The following is a 24,417-nucleotide window of genomic DNA, read 5'->3' on the forward strand; positions in this document are numbered from 1 at the left end:
GAAGATTGTCCACCTTTTTACCAAGGTGAGTTAGTACAGAATTATGTACCTAAAATTATTTAAGAAGTATTAAATGTTTCTCAAAATTATCTGAGAAAACCTGAATATCAGGTTGATTGAAGAAAGAAATCTCTAGGTGCTATCTCGAACTGGTGCTTGTGGGATAAATGTCACTCTAAGATACATGGGTTTGGCCAGCACAGTGTTGATTATACTGAAATTCTTCTGAGGTATGCCACAGGGCCTACCACTTCCTATAGCATTCTACCTGTCCCAACTCTCAAATTTGGGTCACCTGCTTAGCCCCTGCAGGTATATGGGTCCTGTGAGCCCCACACAACAGGCTTCCGTATATAGAAAGCGTTGAAGGAACTGACTGGCACACTTCCCTCCTTGGGCTTTTTTCTGACTTTCCCTGTGACTTGCCCAGCCCATCCCCTGTCCCATCAGCGGGTCCTCCTGGTGATACGGTGTCTTGCCCTGTAGGTACTATAAGATCTCCGTGGTGCTCATGTGCTTCGCGGTCCCCACGCTGGTGCCCTGGTACATCTGGGGAGAGAGCCTGTGGAATTCCTACTTCTTGGCCTCTATTCTCCGCTATACCATCTCACTCAACGTCGCCTGGCTAGTCAACAGCGCCGCCCACATGTATGGAAACCGGCCCTATGACAAGTACATCAGCCCTCGGCAGAACCCACTCGTCGCTCTGGGTGCCATTGGTAAGTAGGGGTGGTGAGGGCCAGTGGGGAGAATGGTGGCCCAGGTTTTCTTGGCCTCTCAGTAGTTTTGTGGAATCAGTAAAGAGAACCAGTGGAGTGGAGTTCAGTGAACTTGAGCTTTTATTTTTTTCCGAAACAGAGTTTCACTGTGTTGCCCAGTCTGGAGTGCAGCGGTACAATCTCAGCTGACTGCAGCCTCTGCCTCCTGGGTTCAAGCAATTCTCCTGCCCCAGCCTCCTGAGGAGCTGGGATTACAGGCATCCACCACTATCCCTGGCTAATGTTTTTTTTTTTTTTAGTAGAGACGGGGTTTCACCATGTTGGCCAGGATAGTCTCGAACTCCTGACCCCGAGTAATCCGCCTTCCTTGGCCCGCCAGAGGAGCTTTGGCTTTAGGATCCTGACTCTTGGACAAGTCGTGTGATCTCTCTGATTTACAGTTGTCCTATCTGTGAAATGGGACTAGCAATGCTTACTTCATAGGAGTATGTAAACCGCTTAGTACAGTGCCTGGCATGTAGCAGGTAATCAGTAACTACTAGTTATTCATCATGACCATGGAAATGTTCTAAAGGAGAAGCAGCAGTTGACCCTTCTCTCAAACTGCCCTGACCATTCTGGCCTCAGCTGTCCAATCAGTTGGCAGAGCTTAAGAGAAAAGGCCTTCAAACAAAGGCGTGGGAAGGAATGAGATGTGGCATTTCACGGGACCATAAAACAGTTACGAGCGAGGCCTCTGGAGTCAGTGACTTTGGTTGAGTCCTGTTTCCTCCACTTACTCTCTGGGCAAGTCACCCGTTCTTCTACCTTTTGTGTCCCCATCTGTAAAGTGGGGGTAATATTAGCACTTACCTCCTCCTGGGGTCATTAGAGGGCTAGATGAGTCGATACAGAGATACAGAGTGTTCCTGCCAGTGCTTGTATGAAACAAGCCTTCATGATGTTACTTTTTTTTTGAAATGGAGTCTCGCTCTGTCGCCCAGGCTGGAGTGCAGTGGCATGATCTCAGCTCACTGCAAGCTCCGCCTCCCGGGTTCACGCCATTCTCCTGCCTCAGCCTCCCGAGTAGCTGGGACTACAGGTGCCCGCCACCATGCCTGGCTAATTTTTTGGTATTTTTTAGTAGAGACAGGGTTTCACCGTGTTAGCCAGGATGGTCTTGAACTCCTGACCTTGTAATCTGCCCGCCTCGGCCTCCCAAAGTGTTGGGATTACAGGAGTGAGCCACCGTGCCCAGCCTGTGATGTTGTTTTTATTGCCAGTCATGTGTTCTTAGGCACTTACTTGTCCCTTCTGTGCATTTATGTCCTCGTTTTAATCATAGCAGGAATAATCATAGCAGTTACTTCAGAGACCTCAGGCTAAAAGGAGTTAATACCTGTTAAAGCACTTAGCACTGTGCCTGGTACATGACAGGTGATTAAGAAATATTAGCTGTACCTTTATAGAAGCAACTCAGACTTGTTGGTAAGCTGAGCCTTGATCAAACACAGGAAGGTTCCTACTGTTAAGTAGAAATGGTCTCTGTGTCACTCGGTGATGAGATGCTGCATCACTTCATTAGGGCCATCTGTTTTTCAGACCCCAGGGATCCCAAAGTTCTTGTCAACTTGCATTGATGGCAGCAATAGAAGGTGGAGCGAACACTACATTTAGGCAGGGAATAACTGCATAAGCAAGGAGAAAGTACCTTGGAAAACAGGAGGAGTGGTGCCCCGACCCTTTCTATGGCTTTCCCCTCCTCTTGCCCTGCATCTTCTAAAAGGAGTGTAGTGCAGGGAGCTGTGAGCAGTGTTGATTCTGTGAGTAGACAGAAATGGGGACAAGATGGGCGGTCACCGTGTAGGAATGGATGGGCCAGGAGACTCAAGCAGTGTGGCCATGACACGAGCCCTAAGGAGCTGGGCATTGGTTATAAGTCTATCCATGTCAACACTGGACTCCCAGTTTGCCTCCCAAGAGTCCTTGGAAAGCTCTTGCCATACCCAACTGTGCAGTAGAGTGGGGAATACATCATAGTGCCTATTTCTGAAAATAGGGTGAAGAAACTTTTCCATACTGCTCTTTAATCCAGGAAAAACACTAAAAATGATGAGGCGGTGAGGTGGTGTGCAGGGTAGGGATGTCCTAAATTTAAAAGAAAATTGCAGACCATGCATGGATCCATCTTGAGGTACTCAAAATCTTCTAAACAGGGTCAATAGGAGAACTATATGATGACTAGTAGCCACTTAAGAAGTAAGAGTCTGACAGTTTCTCAAACAGTTAAAAATAGTTACTGTATGATCCAGCAACTCCACTCCTACATTTATACCAAAGAGAAATGAAAACATATGTCCACACAAAAACTTGTATATGAATGTTCATAGCAACATTATCCATAATAGCTGAAAGTGGAAACAACTCAAATGTCCATCACTGATGAATGGATATACACGATGTTGTACATCCATGTAATGAAATACTGTTTGGCAATAAAACGAATGAAGAGCTGATACTTGATACAACATGAATGAACCTTGAAAACATTTTTTAAGTGACAGAAGCTAGTCACAAAGGACTACATATTGTATGATTTTATTTATATGAAATGTCCAAAATAGGCAAATCTACACAGATAGAAAACAGGACTGGGAGGGAGTAGGAGGCGGTTGGGGGTGATGGTTAAGGCACGTGGGTCTTTTTGGAGAGTAATGAAAATGTTGTAAAATTCATTGTGGTGATGGATGCATAACTGTGAATATATTAAAAGCCATTAAATTGTATACTTCAAGAGGGTGAATTATACAGTAAGTGAATTTTATCTCAATAAAGCTGTTTATGAAAATCAAATGAACTAATTCATTAGAGAAATGAAAATTAAAGCCACAATGAGATATTACCTCACACTTATTTGAATGACTATTATCAGAAGGATAAAAGATAACAAGTGTTGGTGAGGATGTGAAAAAAGGGAACCCTTGCACACTGTTGGTTAGAATGTAAATTAGTATAGTCATTATGGAAAACAGTATGGAGGTTGCTCAAAAAATTAAAAATAGAGCTACCATATGATCTAACAGCCCTACTTCTGGGTATATATCCAAAGGAAATGAAATCAGGATGTTGAAGAGATAGCTACACTCCCATGTTTAAACAGGATTATTCACAGTAGCCAAGATGTACAATCAAATTAAGTGTCCATCAACAGATGAATGGATAAAGAAAATGTATCATAGGCCGGGCGCGGTGGCTCAAGCCTGTAATCCCAGCACTTTGGGAGGCCGAGATGGGCGGATCACGAGGTCAGGAGATCGAAACTATCCTGGCTAACCCGGTGAAACCCCATCTCTACTAAAAAATACAAAAAAAGAACTAGCTGGGCGAGGTGGTGGGCGCCTGTAGTCCCAGCTACTCGGGAGGCTGAGGCAGGAGAATGGCTAAACCCAAGAGGCGGAGCTTGCAGTGAGTGAGATCCGGCCACTGCACTCTAGCATGGGTGACAGAGCAAGACTCTGTCTCAAAAAAAAAAAAGAAAATGTATCACATATGCATCATGGAATACTATTCAGCCTTAAAAAAAAGAGAAAATCCTGTTATTTGCAACAACTTGAATGAACCTGGAGGACCTTATGCTAAGTGAAGTAAGCCAAGCACAGAAAGACAAACGCTGCACAATCTCACTTCTATGTGGAATCTAAAAAATTTGAACTCATAGAAGTAGAGTAGAATGGTGGTTACCAGAGACTGGGGCAGAGGGGTTGTTGAGAGAGATTGGTCAAAGGGTACACATTTATAGTCTGACTAGAGGAACAAGTTCAAGAGGTCTATTATAAAACATGGCAATAGTGACTACAGTCAATAACAATGTATTGTATTATTGAAAATCACTGAGAGAGTAGATTTTAAGTGTTCTTACACTTAAATCACTGAGAGAGTAGATTTTAAGTGTTCTTACCATAAAAACATAAGTATGTGAGGTAATGCACATGTCACTTGGCTCAATTTAACTATTCCAAAATTTATACATATCTCAAAACCCCATGTTGTACATGATAAATATATACAAATTTTATTTGTCAATTAAAAAATAAGTAAAAGAAATTTTAAAAATCAAATCAGAGAAGCCATGAGAGCGCTCATGAGTACATCTTTTAAAAGAAGTGAGAGAGTAATGCAAATCAAAACCACAATGAGATACCGTCTCACACCAGTTAGAATGGCGATCATTAAAAAGTCAGGAAACAATGAGAGCTGGAGAGGATATGGATAAATAGGAACACTTTTACACTGTTGGTGGGACTGTAAACTAGTTCAACCATTGTGGAAGACAGTGTGGCGATTCCTCAAGGATCTAGAACTAGAAACACCATTTGACCCAGCCATCCCATTTACTAGGTATATACCCAAAGGATTATGAATCATGCTGCTATAAAGACACATGCACACGTATGTTTATTGTGGCACTATTCACAATAGCAAAGACTTGGAACGAACCCAAATGTCCATTAATGATAGACTGGATTAAGAAAATGTGGCACATATACACCATGGAATACTATGCAGCCATTAAAAAGGATGAGTTCCTGTCCTTTGTAGCGACATCGATGAAGCTGGAAACCACCATTCTCAGCAAACTATCACAAGGACAGAAAACCAAACACCACATGTTCTCACTCATAGGTGGGAACTGAACAATGAGATCACTTGGACACAGGGTAGGGAACATCACACACCAGGGCCTGTCATGGGGTGGGGGGAGTGGGGAGGGATAGCATTAGGAGATATACCTAATGTAAATGATGAGTTAATGGGTGCAGCACACCAACATGGCACCTGTATACACATGTAACAAACCTGCATGTTGTGCACATGTACCCTAGAACTTAAAGTATAATAAATAAAATAATAATAATAATAATAATAATAAAGAAAAGCTTCATGAAAAAAAAAGCAAGAGGGTAAAAGCTGCCCACTGACCACTGGAAGGGGTAGAATAATATATAAGTACATTCTAGATACTTAAAGATATTTTAGTTACCTGTTTGAATGATTCTCCTTTCTCTCTCCTAAGCTCTTCCAAAAAAGGATTTTTAAATCACTCCAGCCCACAGAAACTATTTTTTAAAAACAATTGTACATCAAAATGATGATCTGTTATCAGCCATTTAGCATTTACCTTAGGAAGGATAGCTCCGAGGTCATAGCATCATGTCGACAGTTCACACAGGAAAGTTAATCTTATGGCGATGTGCTAACTTTATTGCTATTTTTTCTGTTCATGTTGTTTGTCTAGCTAACTAAGTCAATGCCTTTGGAGGCAGTAACCAAGTCTTTTGCTCCTCACCGAGCCTGACACCATGTCCTGCACATGGTAAACCCTGAAAAAATAGGTGATGCAAAAAATCTATGCAGAGAAGTGGTGATTGAATTATTTCAATGCCCGCTTTGTCTTCCAGGTGAAGGCTTCCATAATTACCATCACACCTTTCCCTTTGACTACTCTGCGAGTGAATTTGGCTTAAATTTTAACCCAACCACCTGGTTCATTGATTTCATGTGCTGGCTGGGGCTGGCCACTGACCGCAAACGGGCAACCAAGCCGATGATCGAGGCCCGGAAGGCCAGGACTGGAGACAGCAGTGCTTGAACCTGGAACAGCCATCCCACATGTCTGCCATTGTACCCTCGGTTCATGGCTTTGGTTACAATAGTTCTCTTGTACATTGGGTTGTGGGAGGGGCAGAGGGTGGGGAAGGAATGGAATTATGTGGCTTGGGAATTTTTTTGTTTGTCTCAAAATAATGTTGAAATACAATTATCAATGAAAAAACATTTTTTTTTTTGAGACAGAGTCTCACTCTGTCACCCAGGCTGGAGTGCAGTGATGCAATCTCGGCTCACTGCAGCCTCCACCTCCCTGGTTCAAGCAATTACCCTGCCTCAGCCTCCTGAGTAGCTGAGATTACAGGAGCCTGCCACCATGCCCAGCTAATTTTTTTGTATTTTTAGTAGAGACGGGGTTTCATCATGTTGGCCAGACTGGAGACCAGTCTGACCTCAGGCAATCCACCCGCCTCAGCCTCCCAAAGTGCTAGGATTACAGGCGTGAGCCACCGCGCCTGGCCGAAAAACTTTTTTCTTTTTTTTTTTTTGAGACGGAGTCTCACACTCTTAACCTAGGCTGGAGTGCAATGGCCGGATCTCCACTCACTGCAAGCTCCACCTCCTGGGTTCACGCCATTCTCCTGCCTCAGCCTCCCAAGTAGCTGGGACTACAGGCGCCCGCCACCACGCCTGGCTAATTTTTTGTATTTTTTTAGTAGAAACGGGGTTTCACCGTGTTAGTCAGGATGGTCTCAATCTCATGACCTTGTGATCCACCCTCCTCGGCCTCCCAAAGTGCTGGGATTACAGGCGTGAGCCACCGCGCCTGGCCGAAAAAACTTTATAAGTCAATATTACTATAGTTTAGAATGTGGACATGTGATTTAATCGCTGTAGCTAAAATACGTCAAATATACATTGTCATGTGCTTGAACATGAGGCTAACCCTGACAGGAGGAAGGAAAGTAATTTTCTTTCAGTGTGGTTCCAGAGAGCATTTATTTTATTTTCTACCAATTAACCCAGCATTGCTTTTAAACAACCATCTGAAGGAGCAGAGAGGCAGGGTAGAAGACAGAAAGAGGGTCTATGTGGTAACTAAAGAATGTTTCTGTTTTGTAATTATTGTGTGTGTGTGTGGTTTTTTTTTGTTTGCTTAAGAGAATCAAAAACTGAAAAAAATGAGAATACAGGAAATGGCTCTTGTATATATATTTTTTGCCATGTTTACCACTTGTTAATGCTCTGCTGTCTTTGCTTCAAGAGAGATTTGTTCACTGCCCAGCTCGTTTTGTGTCCTGAGCCCTATGCCCAGCCCACCTTATAAATCATGCCTGTTTAGATGTTTGATTTTGTTCTGTGTGCCATTGTCATCTTAAGGGTGTATAACTCAGACATGCCAGATATCAAATTAAGCTCAAATTAAGCTCTCGTTTAAATGTTTAAACACCTAATTTATATTCTAATTGATCCCAGCCACTGATGCATGTACTTTAGCTACTTCTGCTAAATAAGCATATTAATTTTCCACATCAGACCATCAGATCTTAAGAACTAACAGTTATCCAGAATTCCGTGTCTACTAATGTTTCATCTGCATGCAGCGTTTATTGATTTTGTAGCAAAATATAAAGTGATCATTATGTAGCTTCTAGATTAAAAAATTTTGTGTGTGAAGTTGCTTTGTAAAGAGCATGTGAAATTAATGGGACAGCGTGTCCTTTGTGTTAGATGTTAGAGCAAAAGAAAGGGCTTATAGTATTAGTATTGGAGCACTTTGAAGATAGATATTTTCAGAAACGATGTAGGAGTTAAAAGTTACATTTTAAATTTTAGAAAAAGATATGATGGCAATTGGAAATAGTCACAATGAAGTTCTTCATCCAGCAGGTGTTTAACAGTGTCATTTTGCCATTGATAATGTGTAAACTGTGAGTGATTTACAATAAATGATTAAGAATTCATTGATGTTCTTGTCCAGATACTTCAATGCTGTTTAAAGGGTGTTCTTTCCAGAGTGCTTGATGCGTTCTGATGATTGTATGACTCGCATTGGGATTTGGGCTCTGGGCTAACAACAGCCCCTGAGACCAGGCCTGTCCTATCCTATCGGCCTTAGGCAACAGCCGGGGAAGCCAGCAAGTTTTATTTGGAATGTAGAACTCCTCGTGGTATTGTTCCCTGATTCTCACTCACCAGCAGTCACTGGGAGTGCTTATAGATGATAAATGGGAATCTACTCCTATATGTCACCCAAAGGAGCATGAAGGACATCTTCTCCTCTCCAGGCCCCACCAATAGTTACCAGAGGTGGGGGAGATGGACTCCTGTTTTGACTCTAGTGCTGCCTCTCTCAGCCTCACGTCTGCACCATCAAAGTCTCCACCCATCTTTTGCCCCAAAGCAGCTGTGGCCCTGCTGTCAGGTAGAACCTTCTTAACCTGTCTGCAGTTGAGTGGGATTCTAGCCATTGACAGGTACCAGGCCAGATTTCATCATGTAAGGACCCTTTGGATGTGACCATAGCATTTTTCAGCTGCTTCATATCCCAGTCACACATTGCTAAGACTTTGTATAGAGTGCAGGTGGAGGGTAGTCATATTCCAAGACAAGTTTGTATCAGCATGATGTGAAATGGCCCTTAATTGGGAATATATATCTTTGACTCCTAAAAGTACTAAACTTACTTACTTGTCCATTAGTCAAAAAGATGACATTTGGAACAGCTATTTGGAATCTTTTCACAAAAGGAGGGTATTTCCCAGCTAGACCAAATAAATCTAGAACCTCCCTCCTCTGAACCTGAGTGCCATCTTTTTTTGTGCAGCAGAGCCCATGAATGACCTCGGATTGGAATGATTTGGAGGAAGAAGTGGACAAAGGTTAGATTACACGAGTGTCTTCCCTGTTAACGTTCCTTTCAGGTCTCAGCAGCATCTTAACAGAAAGTAACTCTGGGAGTTATTTCCCAAACCTATCCAAGGTAGCCTTAGAGTGATACACTGTTTGAAAGTTTCAGTTTAAGATAAGAAAATGATCCCCCCATATCCAGTCTTTAATCTCCTCATCCCCACAAGGCTTATTTCGGAAGCAGCCACCCCTGCATCTAGGTGAGGGGAGCCCAGGGAAAGCAGTTCCAATAGCATGTGTCCCACAGGTGTCATGGCAGACTCATGGAGCCAGCCTGGGACAGTAGAACCAACTCAGGTTCACCTGGAGTCCCCAGCTCTGCTCCTGGCCAGCTCTGTGGCCTTGAGAAACATCAGCCTTTCTGGATTCAGTTTCCTTCTCTGAAAAGAGAGGACTCTTCTCTAAGGTCCCCTTCAGCCCCAACATTCGACCACAGCAAGAGATGTGTGAATCCACCTCTCAAGTTAGCACTCATCCTTTCTGGACATAGAAGGTCAAACATTGGGAGTGGGAGGGAATAAATGAATCTGAATGGGAGAACACAGACTGAGGCTGAAAGGATAGAATGTTCTTGGTTTTAAAAAATCTGCATGTATTTTGCACATTCCCAAAATGCAATGAAGCAATTAAATATAACCCATCATGAAAAACAATTTAATGAGGTAAATTATTACAGAAAGCTCTATGGCTTAATGGGGTAGTAGAAATAACACTGGACTTGGAGTCCTGAGACCTGGATTTGAACTCTAACTCTTGATCTGACTGGCTGTGTTACCGGGGACCCAGATTAAGTCTGAAATATGACATATGAAATTGTAATGTACTAGCCTACGGAGCCTCTCTGAGCCTCAGTGTCCTTGTCTACACAACAGGAAGAGCAACATTTATGTGTATTAGATGAATCTGGAAGCCTCATCCCACTGCCTGGGGCATTGCAGAGCCCCGGGAGACATCGGTTGAGGATGAGTAGCGTGCCCCGCACACAAGCCAGAGACCAGAAGTGAGCCAGCTTCTGGGCCTGGTTTTGCTAACTAACCAGATGACTCTAACCTCTGGGAACTTCGGTTTCACTTTCTGTGAAAAATCAACTGGATTGGATTAACCTGTCCAGCTCTGCCGTTCTGGGGAGTCTTTGCAACCGTGTGCCTCCCTCAGTTCCAGGCCTCTGCGTGGCCCTCCGTACCCCTGTCTTCCTTACTGTGCCTCGCACCTCTACCGAAGGACGAGTCTGGCCTGCAATGTCCCTGTGCTTCAGTCAGCTTATCAGGACCTGGAATAGAAGATTTGTGGAGGGGAAAGGTTGAAACTCATGGATGAGAGTAAGCTTTGGGGATTATCTGTGAGGTTCGTTTGTCCATTTCACTCCTGTCCCCAATTACAATGGGGACTGAAAGCCAGTTGTGTTCTCAGTGGCTGAAAGAAATCTCCTAACCTTTATAATCCTTTTTTAAAAAGTTTTCCCATTTTTGGCCAGGCGTGGTGGCTCATGCCTGTAATCCCAACACTTTGGGAGGCTGAGGCGGGCGGATCATGAGGTCAGGAGATCGAGACTATCCTGGCTAACGGGGTGAAACTCCATCTCTATTAAAAATACAAAAAACTAGCCAGGCATGGTGGTGGGCACCTCTAGTCCCAGCTACTCTGGAGGCTGAGGCAGGAGAATCACTTGAACCCAGGAGGCGGAGCTTGCAGTGAGTCGGGATTGTGCCACTGCACTCCAGTCTGGGTGACAGAGCGAGACTCTGCCTCAAAAAAAAAAAAAAAAAAAAAAACTCCCATTTTTAGCTTAGGGTGTTAATCAAACTCCTTCCCCTTCCTCTACGTCAAGAATGTACTATAAATGAACTGGAAATTCCTTTCCTTGTTCCCTCTGCTATTTCCCTGTGGACTGTAGAGTCCGAAGCCCCCATCCCACCCCAAGGATATTCCTGACTTCAACATTTGCAAGAGGAGAGAAGGCCTGTCTCAGGGCAAGAAGCCTGGCTGCCCCAGCAGCTTCTGTGGGCTCCGACGCAGCCTTCTTTCCCTCTCCATTCACTGCCCCTCCACCACCCCGTGGCGCCATGACTTCCCATCTGGAAGAGCAGTCAGCCACATCCTGCCTGTGACTACTTCACAGAATGCAAAGGAAAATATCAGCTAACAGCAGCCTGGGCTAGCTGGGGCTGTGAAGGCTTTGCCCTGCAAAAGAGTACCCTTCCTTACAGCTCCTGGCCTACATTTACTATGGAAAAAAGATGGCATGACCTTCAACCAGCCATCTGAATCCCTCACATAGCTGCCCTCCTTCCTACTTGTTCTCAATCCTCTGTGGGGCAACTCTCAATGTTACCACTGAGAGGAATCTCAGAAGTTGCTTGCTTGCTTTCTTTTCGTTCTTTCTTTCTTCCTTTCCTTTTTCTGTCTTTCTTTCATATAAGGTCTCACTTTGTCACCCAAGCTGGAGTGCAGTGGCACGATCTCACCTCACTGCAACTTCCCCTCACTGTAACCTCCACCTCCCAGGTTCAAGCAATCCTCCCACCTCAGCCTCCCAGTAGCTTGGATAACAGCTGCATGCCACCGCACCCGCTTTTTTTTTTTTTTTTTTTTTTCGGGTGGAGATGGGGTTTCACCATGTTGGCCAGGCTGGTCTTGAAACTCCTGACCTCAGGTGATCCGCCTGCTTTGGCCTCCCAAAATGTTGGGATTACAGGCATGAGCCACCGTGCCCAGCCAGAAGTCTCAGAAGTTGCTTTCTTCTAGAGGTCCCCACTGTGAGACAGAGGTAGCAGCCCCTGTGCTGCGGGTGGACAAAATGACTGGGCCCACCACAGCAAGGGCGTGTTTGCAGTCTTATGACCAGATTTCACATAAGCCTGTGCTCACAGCACATGTATCACAAAACACAGGAGCTGTGTGTAAGAGTGCGTCCTTATTCTGAGCTGTGTGGCGAAACTGCTGCGTGGGGTGCAGGGAGCTCCCTATAAGGTACATGATGTGAGCATTGGTGATGAACTAGGCTAACTGGGATCTCCGATGTCTCAAAGACAGATGGAATGGTCATGTAGGCAATGTCTTCCAGTTCCAGTAAACGGGTTCTGACACCCAAGGCAGAGGGATAGGGAAGATTCACTTCAGCTCCTTCCTGGCCCTGTAGTTGCTGCCCATGAATCCAAGAATGACTCTGTTAGAACTGGCTGAATGCCTTCTATTTCCTCCTCAGAACTAAAGGGCACTTTCATTTCTAGCATCATAAAGTGCTTATTTCGGATGTACCAACCAATGAGCACATCTATTTGCACTGTTGTCCACAGCTCCGGCTGGACTGCACTATTTGCAACACACGGGATCCACTGACTCTTTGAGTCAGTGTGTTAGAATGTACACGCAACTGCACCATGGCCAACCAGCAGATGAAGGATCTCAAAGTGGGTATTTTGGCCTGGATGATTTCAAATAATTAACAGTGAAATTTTTTTTTTTTTTTTTTTTTTTTTTTTTTGTGAGGTGGAGTTTCGCTCTTGTTGCCCAGGCTGGAGTGCAATGGCACAATCTCGGCTCACCACAACCTCCACCTCCTGGGTCCAAGCGATTTTCCTGCCTCAGCCTCTGGAGTAGCTGGGATTACAGGCATGCACCACCATGCCCAGCTAATTTTGTATTTTTTGTAGAAACGGGGTTTCTCCATGTTCGTCAGGCTGGTCTTGAACTCCCAACCTCAGGTGATCCACCCGTCTAGGCCTCCCAAAGTGCTGGGATTACAGGCATGAGCCACCACGCCCGGCCAACAGTGACTATCTTGATTTTGTCTCTGTAGAAAATCTTTAAGCAATGGCCCTTTTCACCACCTTTTCAATCCATTTGAAGTCAGAGGCTTGGGTCAGTCTTAAGACACAGAAATGGACAGGCCCTTTTGATGTGGTTTTATTTATACATTACCTGATTCTTTGGCCTACCTCTATACCACAGAGGAATATTCAGATTGTTACCTTGTTGGGAGACAAACCGCCAAAGGAAAAATATTGAAAACCTCTGTTCCATCATGTATATATGTAAGAACTAGAACCAGTGACTGCTTTGGTCTCTTCTTCTATCAAAAACTATGGGAATCAGTAGCCAACAAGCTCAGAAAATGCAAGCTTCTGCTTTACCCAAGCAAAAGATATGGCCAGAGGCTATACTAGCGTTATATCCCATAAAAGAAAAAAACCGGCCAGGCGCAGTGGCTCACGCCTATAAGCCCAGCACTTTGAGAGGCCAAGGCAGGTGGATCACTTGAGGCCAGGAGCTGGAGATCAGCCTGGCCAACATGGTGAAACCCCGTCTCTAGTAAAAATACAACAATTAGCTGGGTGTGGTGGTGGGCACCTGTAATCCCAGCCACTGGAGAGGCTGAGGATGGAGAATCACTTGAACTGAGAGGCAGAAGTTGCTGTGAGCCAAGATCGCACCATTGCACTCCAGCCTGGGCAATAGAGTGAGACTCCATCTCAAAACAAAAAAAAAGAAAGAAAAGCAGGGAAGAGGCTCAAGGCCAGAGTGTTGAGGATTGTTCAGCTAATCGGCCCCATGGCGAAGGTTTTCTGTATGTAAACAGCTGTAGGCTGACATATAATCATGAAGCTGGTAGATATTCATGGCATGCCATTTGGATGGCTAGATAGTTCTAAATGTCACCTTTTGGTTTTTGTTTTGCTTTGTATTGTTTTGTTTCTTAAATTTCTATCTAAAGGATGTCCTTAAAATGAGCATTGCTATGTCCAAAAAGTTGCAGCATTATAATTCTTGGAAGTAATAATTTGCTTCAAAGTAAGGTCAGTCACCATCAGATGCCATAGTGATTTGTCTGCCAAAGTTCTATGCACCATGTTAGAACTTGGCTGAGTGTGCACAAAGCTCAGCTAATGAAAACCTTCCCACCAACTTGTCTTGGTTAGTTTGTTTGATATAATATATTTTGTTGTAACATTCAGTCTGTTGTTTTTCCATTTGCTTTAAATTTAGCACTGCCACATAAAAAAGAGACAGAGAAAATAGGACAGCTTGAAGAGGTGTAAAAATATAATTACTCTTTTGAAAGTATGCATATTTATCTATTTTCTGCTAACCCCCATCTCACTTGTCTTTCCACTTGGCTAAATAGACGAATGTTCCTGGCTCATGGATATATAGCACTTATGGGTTACTTCAAATTGAGAACATCCCTTACTGCAATTTCTATGCCACTGATTTTAGTACATTTTTAAAATTTCTTTTGCATCAAAAAAGAAATCAAATGAAAGCATATCAGGCTTGAAAGACCACTGGTGGTACCGTAGAACTTCCACAAGCCAATCTGCAATAATAATCTGCAATCTGCAATAAGGAAGGAAGGAAGGAAGGAAGGAAGGAAGGAAGGAAGGAGGGAGGGAGGGAGGGAGGGAGGGAGGGAGGGAGGGAAGGAAGGAGGGAAGGAAGAAAGGAGGGAGATTCATTAAGAAGTATTTTCCCAAACTACACCTAGTTGTGACAATATTTGGCTCAATTTTATAAATCTATTACAGTTGCATCTATAAAACAATAGGCTAATAATTCACAAGTCATATGTAAGAGCCATGCAGACCATGACTGTCTTCTTCACCAGTGTTTTCCCTGCCCACATGACAAGGCCTGAGAGGTGGCATGTGCTCACTAAAAATTTACTGAATGAGCCAGGTGTGGTGACTCACACCTGTAATCCCAGCACTTCAGGAGGCCGAGGTGGGTGGATCATGAGGTCAGGAGATCGAGACCATCCTGGCTAACATGGTGAAACCCTGTCCCTACTAAAAAATACAAAAAATTAGCCAGACGTGGTAGAGACATCTGTAGTCCCAGCTACTCAGGAGGCTGAGGCAGGAGAATGGCGTGAACCCGGGAGGCGGAGCTTGCAGTGAGCCGAGACTGCGCCACTGCACTCCAGCCTGGGAGACAGAGCGAGACTCTGTCTCAAAAAAAAAAAAAAAAAAAAAAATTACTGAATGAATGAATGAATGAATGGGTAGGTGCACTGTACTACAATGCAGAAAGAAAACTCTGCCAGTCCTGGTGGCTCACACCTGTAATCCTAGCACTTTGGGAGGCCAAGGTGGGAGGATCACCTGAAGTCAAGAGTTCGAGACCAGCCTGGGCAACATAGCAAGACCCCATCAAAAAAAAGAAAAGAAAAGAAAGAAAATTCCATTTAGTATTTCTGTGTCACATCTTCTGTTTGTCCTGTTAAATATGAAACTGCAAGCAGGCAGGGCCCGCATTTGTCCTGTGCACAGTTATATCCTAAGCTCCCAGCAGCAAGAGCTTACCATGTAGCAAGACCTCCAAAATTTTTGTTGAGCTGTTGGTGTTTAGGAATATGGATAGGCCCTTCTCTTGGAAAATTGTTGACCCAAGCTAGGCACGGTGGCTCACGCCTATAATCCCAGCACTTTGGGAGGCCGAGAAGGGCGGATCACCTGAGGTTGGGAGTTCGTGACCAGCCTGACCAACGTGGAAAAACCCCATCTCTACTAAAAATACAACAGTAGCCAGGCGTGGTGGCTCAGGTCTGTAATCCCAGCTACTCGGAAGGCTGAGGCAGGAGAATTGCTTGAACCTGGGAGGTGGAGGTTGCAGTGAGCCAAGATCGCGCCATTGCACTCCAGCCTGGGCAACAAGAGTGAAACTCAGTCTCAAAAAAAAAAAAGAAAAGAAAAAAGAAAATTGTTGACCCAGAAATCTGAATTTACCAAAGTAAATAAATTAGAAGACAATTCTGAATTTTACATTTTTACGGGTTTCCTTTCATAGGCAGGCCTTGAAAATATGCCTTAACTATAAAGTCTTCATGTAACTTTAAAGAAGCACATGTGCCATAGAATGCAAGATACGGCTGACTCTGCCAGGACTGTGCAGTCACAGCGCCACTTCCAGATGGTCAGAGTTAGAAGGCTGTGCCTCCCTGCCACTAGATCAACCACTAAGCCACAAACAAAAAACTGTGCTAAGAAGTGAAACAGGCAATGGCAGTGTTACGGGCTGGATTTTGTCCCCTCAAATTCTTATGCTGAAGTCCTAACCCCTGGTACCTCAGAATGTGAATGGAGATAAGGTATTTAAAGAGGTAATTAAGTTAAAAAGAGTTCATTAGGTTGGGCGCTAATCCAATCTGACAGGTGACCTCACAAGAAAAGGAGATTAGGGCACAGATACACACACAGGGAAGAATGCATGAAGTCCCTAGAAGGCAGCCATTTACAAGGCAAGGGAAAGGCCTCAGAAGAAACCAGTCCTGCTGACAGCGTGACCTCTCCTCCTCAGAACTGGTAGGAAATACATCTGTGTTGTTTCAGCCACTCAATTGGTGATCTCTATTATAGCAGTCCTTGGCAAACCGATGTAGACAGATAAGTAGAAATGTCTTCTTTTAGACTCCTTTCTACTGTTTTATAGACTAGAAGGATAATGCAGAAGTGTCCAAGTCCCAGACAAGACTATCAGAAGGCAAAAGCAAACACTGCCTCCTGCTCTCTCCCCTCCCACCCACGCGCTCCCCGGCCCTGTAATTGTCATCTCAGCTGGGTCTCTGTCTCCACTGCGACTGTATTAATTCTCCGTGGGCGGGAGGTGGTGATTCTGCAGAGAGAGCTGCCTTACAGATGAGCATCACGTCAGTGTCCCAACAGAAAACAACACTGGAAAATGTTTTGCCTTTCCTTTTTACAATCAACAAGAATCCACTTAGCTTGAAGGCAGAGGACTGAACCTAGCAGGGAGATGGGTATTGTTTCTGACCCTAAGAAGGAAACCCATTTCCCTTCTCGGTGTCCGAATACACTCATGTCATCTGGACATTTTTCACCAATTACTTTTGCAAACATTGTGGAAAAATAAGTGACTTAGTAAGTCCTGAGCCTTCACTTAAGAAAGTGGCCTGGGCCTCATTGAATAGCGGGTAGAAGAAGGAAATGATCCATGTATACTCTTTTATAGACAAAAAGAGTTACATTCTTTCACTGCAAAAAGGCCAACCATCATCAAAACAATTTAATACATTCTACCTCTTCCATAGAAGCTCAAATCAAACGTCTCACTCAGTCAAACTGAGTTAGGAGAGAAGCTGTCTGCTGGCTCCCAGTTCAGCTCCAGCAGGCCTGTTTTGAACACCATCGGCTGAGTCCTGTTCGTATCATTAAAAAATTATCTTAACTGCTCGCTGCCAAAAGTAATTTGCCCAGCATTGTCCATTCCTCGGAAACAGAACTAATGTTTCCTGTGGCTGTGAATGGCTGTGAAACAAGATAAATGCCTACAGGCAGCTGGAGAAAGTAAGCTGCCATCAGAGAGGAGTCCTCTGTCGGAAGGGGTGAGACCTAAGGGTCACATGCACGGATGGCCACAGGCCACTCTGCAAAGCATCAAGACCCTGAAAGAGGGACAGTTCTGGGAAATTTGGACTGCATAGGCAGGTGCATAAGGAGTCTCAGGAATGCTGCTGGCTTCAGATTCTGATCCCTGTGTCACCTCTCACCCTCATGTGTAAGACCCAGGAAAGTAGAATGTGGTGTGCGTGCATGTGTGTGGTGTATGTGAGTGAGCACTCCACTTCTGAAGTGTCCCCTACCCTTCCCCCTTCCCTCCTCTCCCCTTCTCTTTCTCTCTCTGTCTCTGCAGTCATTCCTAAGGCCCCTGATTTGGCAGTGAACCTACTGAGGGGTGGAGAGTGATCCTTTGTTAGTTGGGTAGTGACTCTGCGATGCAGACAGCTGAGGAGAAGCTTGGCAAGACAAAGAAACATCTCTGCCCGCCTCAATCCTTCCCCACCACTGGATTCTCTCTCCCTGGGAGACTTCTCCTTCTCCAAGGCTGCGCTGTGTGCCACCTGTGTTTGCTGAGCCCCTCCACCCTACTGTACACCCTGGGAGGCTGATGGGCATGCATTATACCAACAAGCTGGTCGGGATGAAGAATGGGGAGCACTGGCAGGATGGAGGAAGGAGGGTGAGGCGCAGGTGCTTATCCCCAACTCCCTCCCTTCAGGGTGGCTGCATCCCCACCTGACAGACTGTACTCAGCGCTGATGAGGCCAGTCGGGCCCCTCTCTTCCTCGTCTGCTCTGTGGCTCTGGGTGCTCTACCCACTACCTGTGCATTCAGTGGGAGCCTGCGTGGCAGCCATGGAGATGCACCTCTCAGATCTTCTTGCATGGAAGAACTTGCCATTCAGCTGCAAGGCTGCAGTGAATTGACTGCCTTCAGCCTTCAAAATCAATTTTATGGCTGTTCTTGCTGCTGCTGCTGCTGCTATTTGCCATGCTCTTTCTGAACAGCCCCAGCTAATGACTGAACATGATGGGGATACCAGGGCCAGGGGTCCTGACCATTTCTGTGCGACAACAGAGACTCCTCTAACTGGCTGTCCTTGCTCCTGCTCCCGCCTGGGTTGGTTAAGACTCAGTCAGATCAGACTCATGCTCTGAGCTTCCCTGGCCCAGTCCTGCTTTGTCCCTTCTTTTTTATTACAGGTGATTTGCATCGAGACTGAAGGTTTTCCCTGTTCATTCCTGCTTGCTGCTCCTTTTATCTTCCATAGACTATAAGCCCTAATAAATCCTAACTTCTAACTAACTCCACACTCCTAACTCCGTCCCAGCATCTGCTTCCCAGAGAATCCAACTAGCACGTGGTTTGATTAAACTCTACTCAAATCACCCAATTTGATGGTGCCATCTTTCCCATCAGACCCCTGACTGACGCGCCTTGACATTCAGTTAGTGAAATTCCACATGGGTTAACATATTGACTTGGGGAGAAGACTCTCCTGAACCCTCCCAGGCTATCCTGTCATGCTTGTGGACAAAGAGGAATGGAACTCCTGGACCACAGTTCCTGTGGGTTCCTGGCTTTCCTACCAGCCTTCCTCATCACCCACATCCAGACTCCCAGCTAGTTCCTCCAGGCCTGTGATGGGATCCTGAGATAACAGGCAATGCTGGAGAAAGGGGGAGAGGCTGCTGGACTGTGGGGAACGAGCAGTGACAGTAATGAGAACCACATGTCTCAACAGGAGCTTAGAAAAGCACATTTAATCCTAATCAATCAGAAGAAAATGTCCAGAGTCACTGAAGCAGTGAGGCAAAAATAGTATTGAGAAGGTTCAAAGTCTACTCAGAACCCCTGAAATCCAAACTTGTCACTCACTGGGAACTGGACTTGCTGGCCTTCCCAGGCCTAATGTGTGCTCTGAAGAAGAGAAGATTAAGAAGCGGGCTCTCTGCAGGCAGGATGGCTGTGAATTGCTTGGCTTAGGACACAGGATGTCTAACGCATTTTTGGGAAATATCTAGGTTGATAATTCCCAAACCTATTTTTGCAACACCCTGAGAATTTTCTAATTCTCACCAGATGAGATGTGTGCCACAAAACCCTAAAAACGAAACTGACTTAGTTATAAAAAGTGAATATATCCTAGAGAGTAGGAAGACAGCCTGCATTTTTCAGGGCTCTTCTAATTTCAAAAATGCTGGCCTGTTAACAAAAAATATACTTATTATCAAACAGTATATCTTCTTTGAGGTTCAGAAAATTGGGTCCTATTGTACATGCAGCATTTTTAGCAGAGATAAAGGGAGAAGGGGAAGTATGACTGAACTGCAAGTTCTCAAACTTCAAAAATGCTAAGATTCATTCCATTCATATTGGTTCTTGGTTCTTTCATGTAACACATGAAACCCAATGATCTTCACTTATAATGTCCCCCACCCCCAAATCTTTAGAGTTGTCATGACTTGTTGATTTGCATGGGGAACATAGGGAAATGCCAAGTGGGGCAGAAACAGCTCCAGTCCTCAGACAGCAAAGTGAACCCTAATTACCAGGTACTTTGGCCCAGGCAGCTTTCAGACTCCAAGCTCCTTCACCTGGGAGCTTGTTTCTCACCTTCAAATGGAGCTGAACTGTAATTGTAACTGTATTTGAGTCAGGATCCACATTTGTGACGAGGACTCATTCCTGCCTTACGCAAATTTGTCCCTGAACAGCAGCAAAAACTTAGGAAATCTGCAGGCTTCACTGCTCTTCCCCTCCCCACTCCCCTTCCATGAGACCTGGGTCTGCCACTGCAGGAGCCTCTGTCAGGGGCCGAAATGTTGGTGCAAGCCAATGCCTCCATGCTTCTGCTCTCTGCAGTCTTTAGCCACCTTCCCAAAGGCAAAGCTGCACTCCCTCTCTGCACCCTAGCCTCTCTGTTTGCCTCAGTGTTCTTTTGTGATTTATTTCCTCTGACTCTTCCCTTCACTGAATACAGCTCCCCTGTCCATTTTGATTGTTTTCTAAACTCCCATTGGAAACAAACACTCTATTTCAGCCTTCCAGGGTAGAAGCTGCTCCACTCCATCACCCCACAATCATCTAGGGCCAGGGAAGGGAGATAAACATTCTCCTACTGGTCACTTCTCATCGATATTTCTAATCCAGCACGTCTCCATTCTCAGGCGAGAACCTCTGCCCTTTGGCCCTCCTCCCCTGACGTGTACATGTTCGCATACATGCCATTTTCTCCTTGTTCCTCTCACCCTTAGCCTCCAAAACATTCCCCCTTCAACACTATGCATCTTTCCATCTGACTTATATACATTCTCTCTACCTCAACCTCTAGGAGATAGTTATGTCTGCTCTTCTCCCTCCCCACTCCCCTTCCATGGGACCTGGGCCTGACACTGCAGGAGGCCCTGTCAGGGGCTGAAACGTTGGTACAATAAATTTATCCGTACCGGTTAGAATTGGTTTGACTGTACACGAAATACCCAGCAAAGTGGCTTAAATAATACAAACCCTCTCATATAGTCGAATCAGGGCTAGAATGGTGACTCCATGTTGTTTAGGGATCCCTGTCTTTCTGCTCCACCATCCTAGCCTTGGTTTCCATCCTTAAAGTGGTTCATGGTCCAAACTGGCTGAAAGGCTGGAAGAAGAAAGGAGAAGAAATGGCAAATGGGCACACCTTCTCGGTGATTGCTCACTTTTTTTTCTTGCGCCCCCCGCCCCCTTCCCTAGCCAATGATTTTTACTTGCACATTTTTGGCCATCCCTAACTGCAAAGAAAGCTGAGAATTGTCAACTGGGTCCACTGCTGTTCTGAATAAAATCAGGGTTCTATTAGTAATGAATAGGCAACTAACATTCTTGCCTTGTAATTCCAGACCAGTATCATTGACCCTCATCTCTCCTCCAGCAGCCTATTCCTACTTCCATTTTCTGCACTCTGCTCCCCCAAGCCCTTTTACATCCTGATCTGTCTAATCTTCTCTCCAGCCCTCACCACCAACCCTTGCAATTCCCATGCTCTCCTTCCCTCTACGTCTGTTCTTCCATCATACGGAGAAACCACACTGAGTCCCTTCAGCCTTCCATTTTCCCCCACTTATAAGGTGTGGTATCAATTTGCGTCCTCTGAGAGGCAGACATCAAGCAGGAATTTTCTGTTCAAGAGGTTTGTTGAGGGAAATGCCTGTGAGGACAAAGGGCGAGGGAGCAGGGGTAATTAGGCAAAACCTTTGAACCATGGTGCACGCAGGTCTACATCTGAGGAAGGAGAGCGGGAAGGGAAGGAGGGATTGAATGGGAAGAGCCTCAAACCTCAGCAGAAGTTCAAGAAAATCTCAGTCAGGTCTCTGGAGAGTCTCTGAGCTAAAGATTCCCATTAGAGGAATGCTGTATTGGGTAGAACTGGCCCAGATCCAATGCTCCCTCTGTGTTCCACATGTGGCCCTTTCTACCACCACCGTGTTTACCTACATCACTGATCATCCACACAGCTCTCCTGCAGTCTCAGCAGAGGTTCTCTTGCCTTGCTGCCTGTATCCTTGATTGCCTGCTTCATATTTGCTCCAGGTCCTTACTTCATTAATTAGTTCATTTGCTCCTACTTTTTTCACTCTCTCAGGAAGGGGTAACAGCAGGCAGACGCAACAGTGTAATGGGCTCAGGGAATGACAAGGGATTTGATACAGCTGGAGCAAAATGTAGGAGGCACATAATAAATGCTCAATAAATATGTATTGAATGAATAAATACATATTTTGTCTCTTCCAGAAGACCTCAAGCTTTACCTAATAACTCACAGGTATTAATACAAAGTTGTCAGGAAAGTCGATCTACTAATTTCTTACTGTATTAGAAACAAAATTATTTTTCCAAATTCCTCATTTCATTGACTGCCTGGTATGGAACCTATCAGACACTAGGTGCTTAATGAATAAACGTTTGTGTAATTAAGCTGAATGGGAAATAAATCTTTCACTCTCTGGGTATCACATGCATATTAGTGGCATTGGACAAAGGGAAATGAACAGGGGGAAGCCATGATTTATGCTCCTAAACCTCTTCTCTACCTCTGGTATATCCATCTTTCAATACTTTATGATCTTGAACTGATCTTATCTATCCCATAAATACATTATGTCAGAACTGATTGTAACCAACAGGATATTACTGAACTGCATGTCGTCAGATCACAGTGTTTCTCTCTTCGGATGATGATTTTCAGGGCTTTGGATGCCAACCAGAAGAAGCTGTAGGAATTGGCACAGATCCAGAGCATGGACAAAGACTACACTTCTGCTGAAGGCAAAGGTGAAAGAGCATTATCTAAAAAGCAACCAAGACTTCATGGGGGAGCAGTAAACGGGACCAGAGTCAGGGAATAAGGAACACTTTTCAGAATTGAACTATAGAAATGCATCCTGCAAGGGTGGAACCAAAAGATTCTTTCAATCAAGTATCAGGGAATAGTTTTGGGTGAAATCAGGCTGGATTTGTGTGTAAAGTTGCTATAGACACTCTACAAGACATTAGTGTATCTGGCTAAGCACGCTGGCTCACGCCTGTAATCCCAGCGCTTTAGGAGGCCGAGGCAGGTGGATCACCTGAGGTCAGGAGTTCAAGACCAGCCTGGCCGACATGGTGAAACCCTATCTCTACTAAAAATACAAAAATTAGCCAGGCATGGTGGCACATGCCTGTAGTTCCAGCTACTCAGGAGGCTGAGGCATAAGAATCTCTTGAACCTGGGAGGCAGAGGTTGCAGTGAGCTGATATCGTGCCACTGCACTCTAGCCTAGGCAGAGCAATACTCAGTCTAAAAAAAAAAAAAAAAAAAAGTTATTAGTGTATCCAAAGAGGGAAAGACAGACAAAGGGAGATTCATCAGAGGGAAGGTGGACAACATGAACTACAGGGTCTGCTATGCAGATCTTGTTTTATCTGTGCAGTGTATGTACACTAGCCTATGGCTTCCCTCTGCAGTCCCAGGGGCCATACTCCTAACCTAGATGTCCCCATCAAACTCTCAGAACCTAATGCCAGTGGATATGTGGACTGTCATTTCCCTTGCTCTGATTCATGCTCAACATCCACTCTTGTCATTATAATTTGATTTCTCCTATAGGATGAGAACCCACTAAGTATTACAATCCACGTGTCAGTCGCATTTCTCATTGTGATTAACACCCCAGCCATTTGGTTTGCTCTTCAGTGTCTTGCGAGCAAGGCTACTGTGAATCTTTCCTCAGGAGTACAGATGGAGTCACATTTCTGAGCCTACAGAGCTGAGGGCAAGACCTGAGAATGGTGATGTCAAAATGCCAACCAGCAAGACCTCTTGGTGGTTATTCAGCCAGCCTTTTCTTGTGCCGTTCCACAGTCTTGATTGAGACCTTTTTTAGATGTCACCTTGAGATGAGCTGTGTGAATATCCAATTTAAAAAGGTGCAGAAGGAAACTCTGTGAGTATATGTGTGTGTGTGTGTGCATGCATGCGTGCTTGTGTGTATACATGCATGCCTGTCCAGAGAATTGTAGCTTCTTAACAACATTAGGAAGCTCAAATAGAATAGTTGTGATGGTTAATATGAGGTGTCAACTTGATTGGATAGAGGGATGCCTGGATGGGTGGTGAAGGATGGTTTCTGAGTGTCTGCGAGGGCGTTGCCAGAGGAGATTGACAGATGAGTCTGTGGACTGGGAGAGGAAGACCCATCCTCAGTGTGGGTGGGCACCATCCAATCGCCTGCTGGCATGGCTAGAACAAGGCAGGCAGGAGAAGGTGGGATCGGTTTGCTTGCTGAGTCTTCTGGCTCTTTCTTCTTCCCGTGCCAGGTGCTTGCTTGTGCGCCTCCTGTGCTTGGACATCAGACTCCAGGTTCTTCAGCCTTCGGACTCTAGGACTT

The 24,417-nt window shown here is 45.0% G+C and overlaps 1 protein-coding gene across 1 annotated transcript in view; it reads left to right on the top strand.

The window, feature by feature from the left end:
• SCD5 (stearoyl-CoA desaturase 5) overlaps positions 1–6,738 on the top strand; it is a 172,201-nt gene extending 165,463 nt beyond the window's left edge. The window contains exons 4-5 of the mRNA XM_033214268.1: positions 487–719; positions 6,158–6,738. Of these exons, the coding sequence (XP_033070159.1) occupies positions 487–719; positions 6,158–6,348 (424 nt within the window). The 3' untranslated portion in view covers positions 6,349–6,738. The remainder of the gene's footprint in view (positions 1–486; positions 720–6,157) is intronic.
• The last annotated feature ends 17,679 nt before the right edge of the window (positions 6,739–24,417 follow it).

Source organism: Trachypithecus francoisi, unplaced genomic scaffold (assembly GCF_009764315.1).
Source record: "Trachypithecus francoisi isolate TF-2019V2 unplaced genomic scaffold, Tfra_2.0 Lachesis_group1, whole genome shotgun sequence".
Classification (NCBI taxonomy): domain Eukaryota; kingdom Metazoa; phylum Chordata; class Mammalia; order Primates; family Cercopithecidae; genus Trachypithecus; species Trachypithecus francoisi.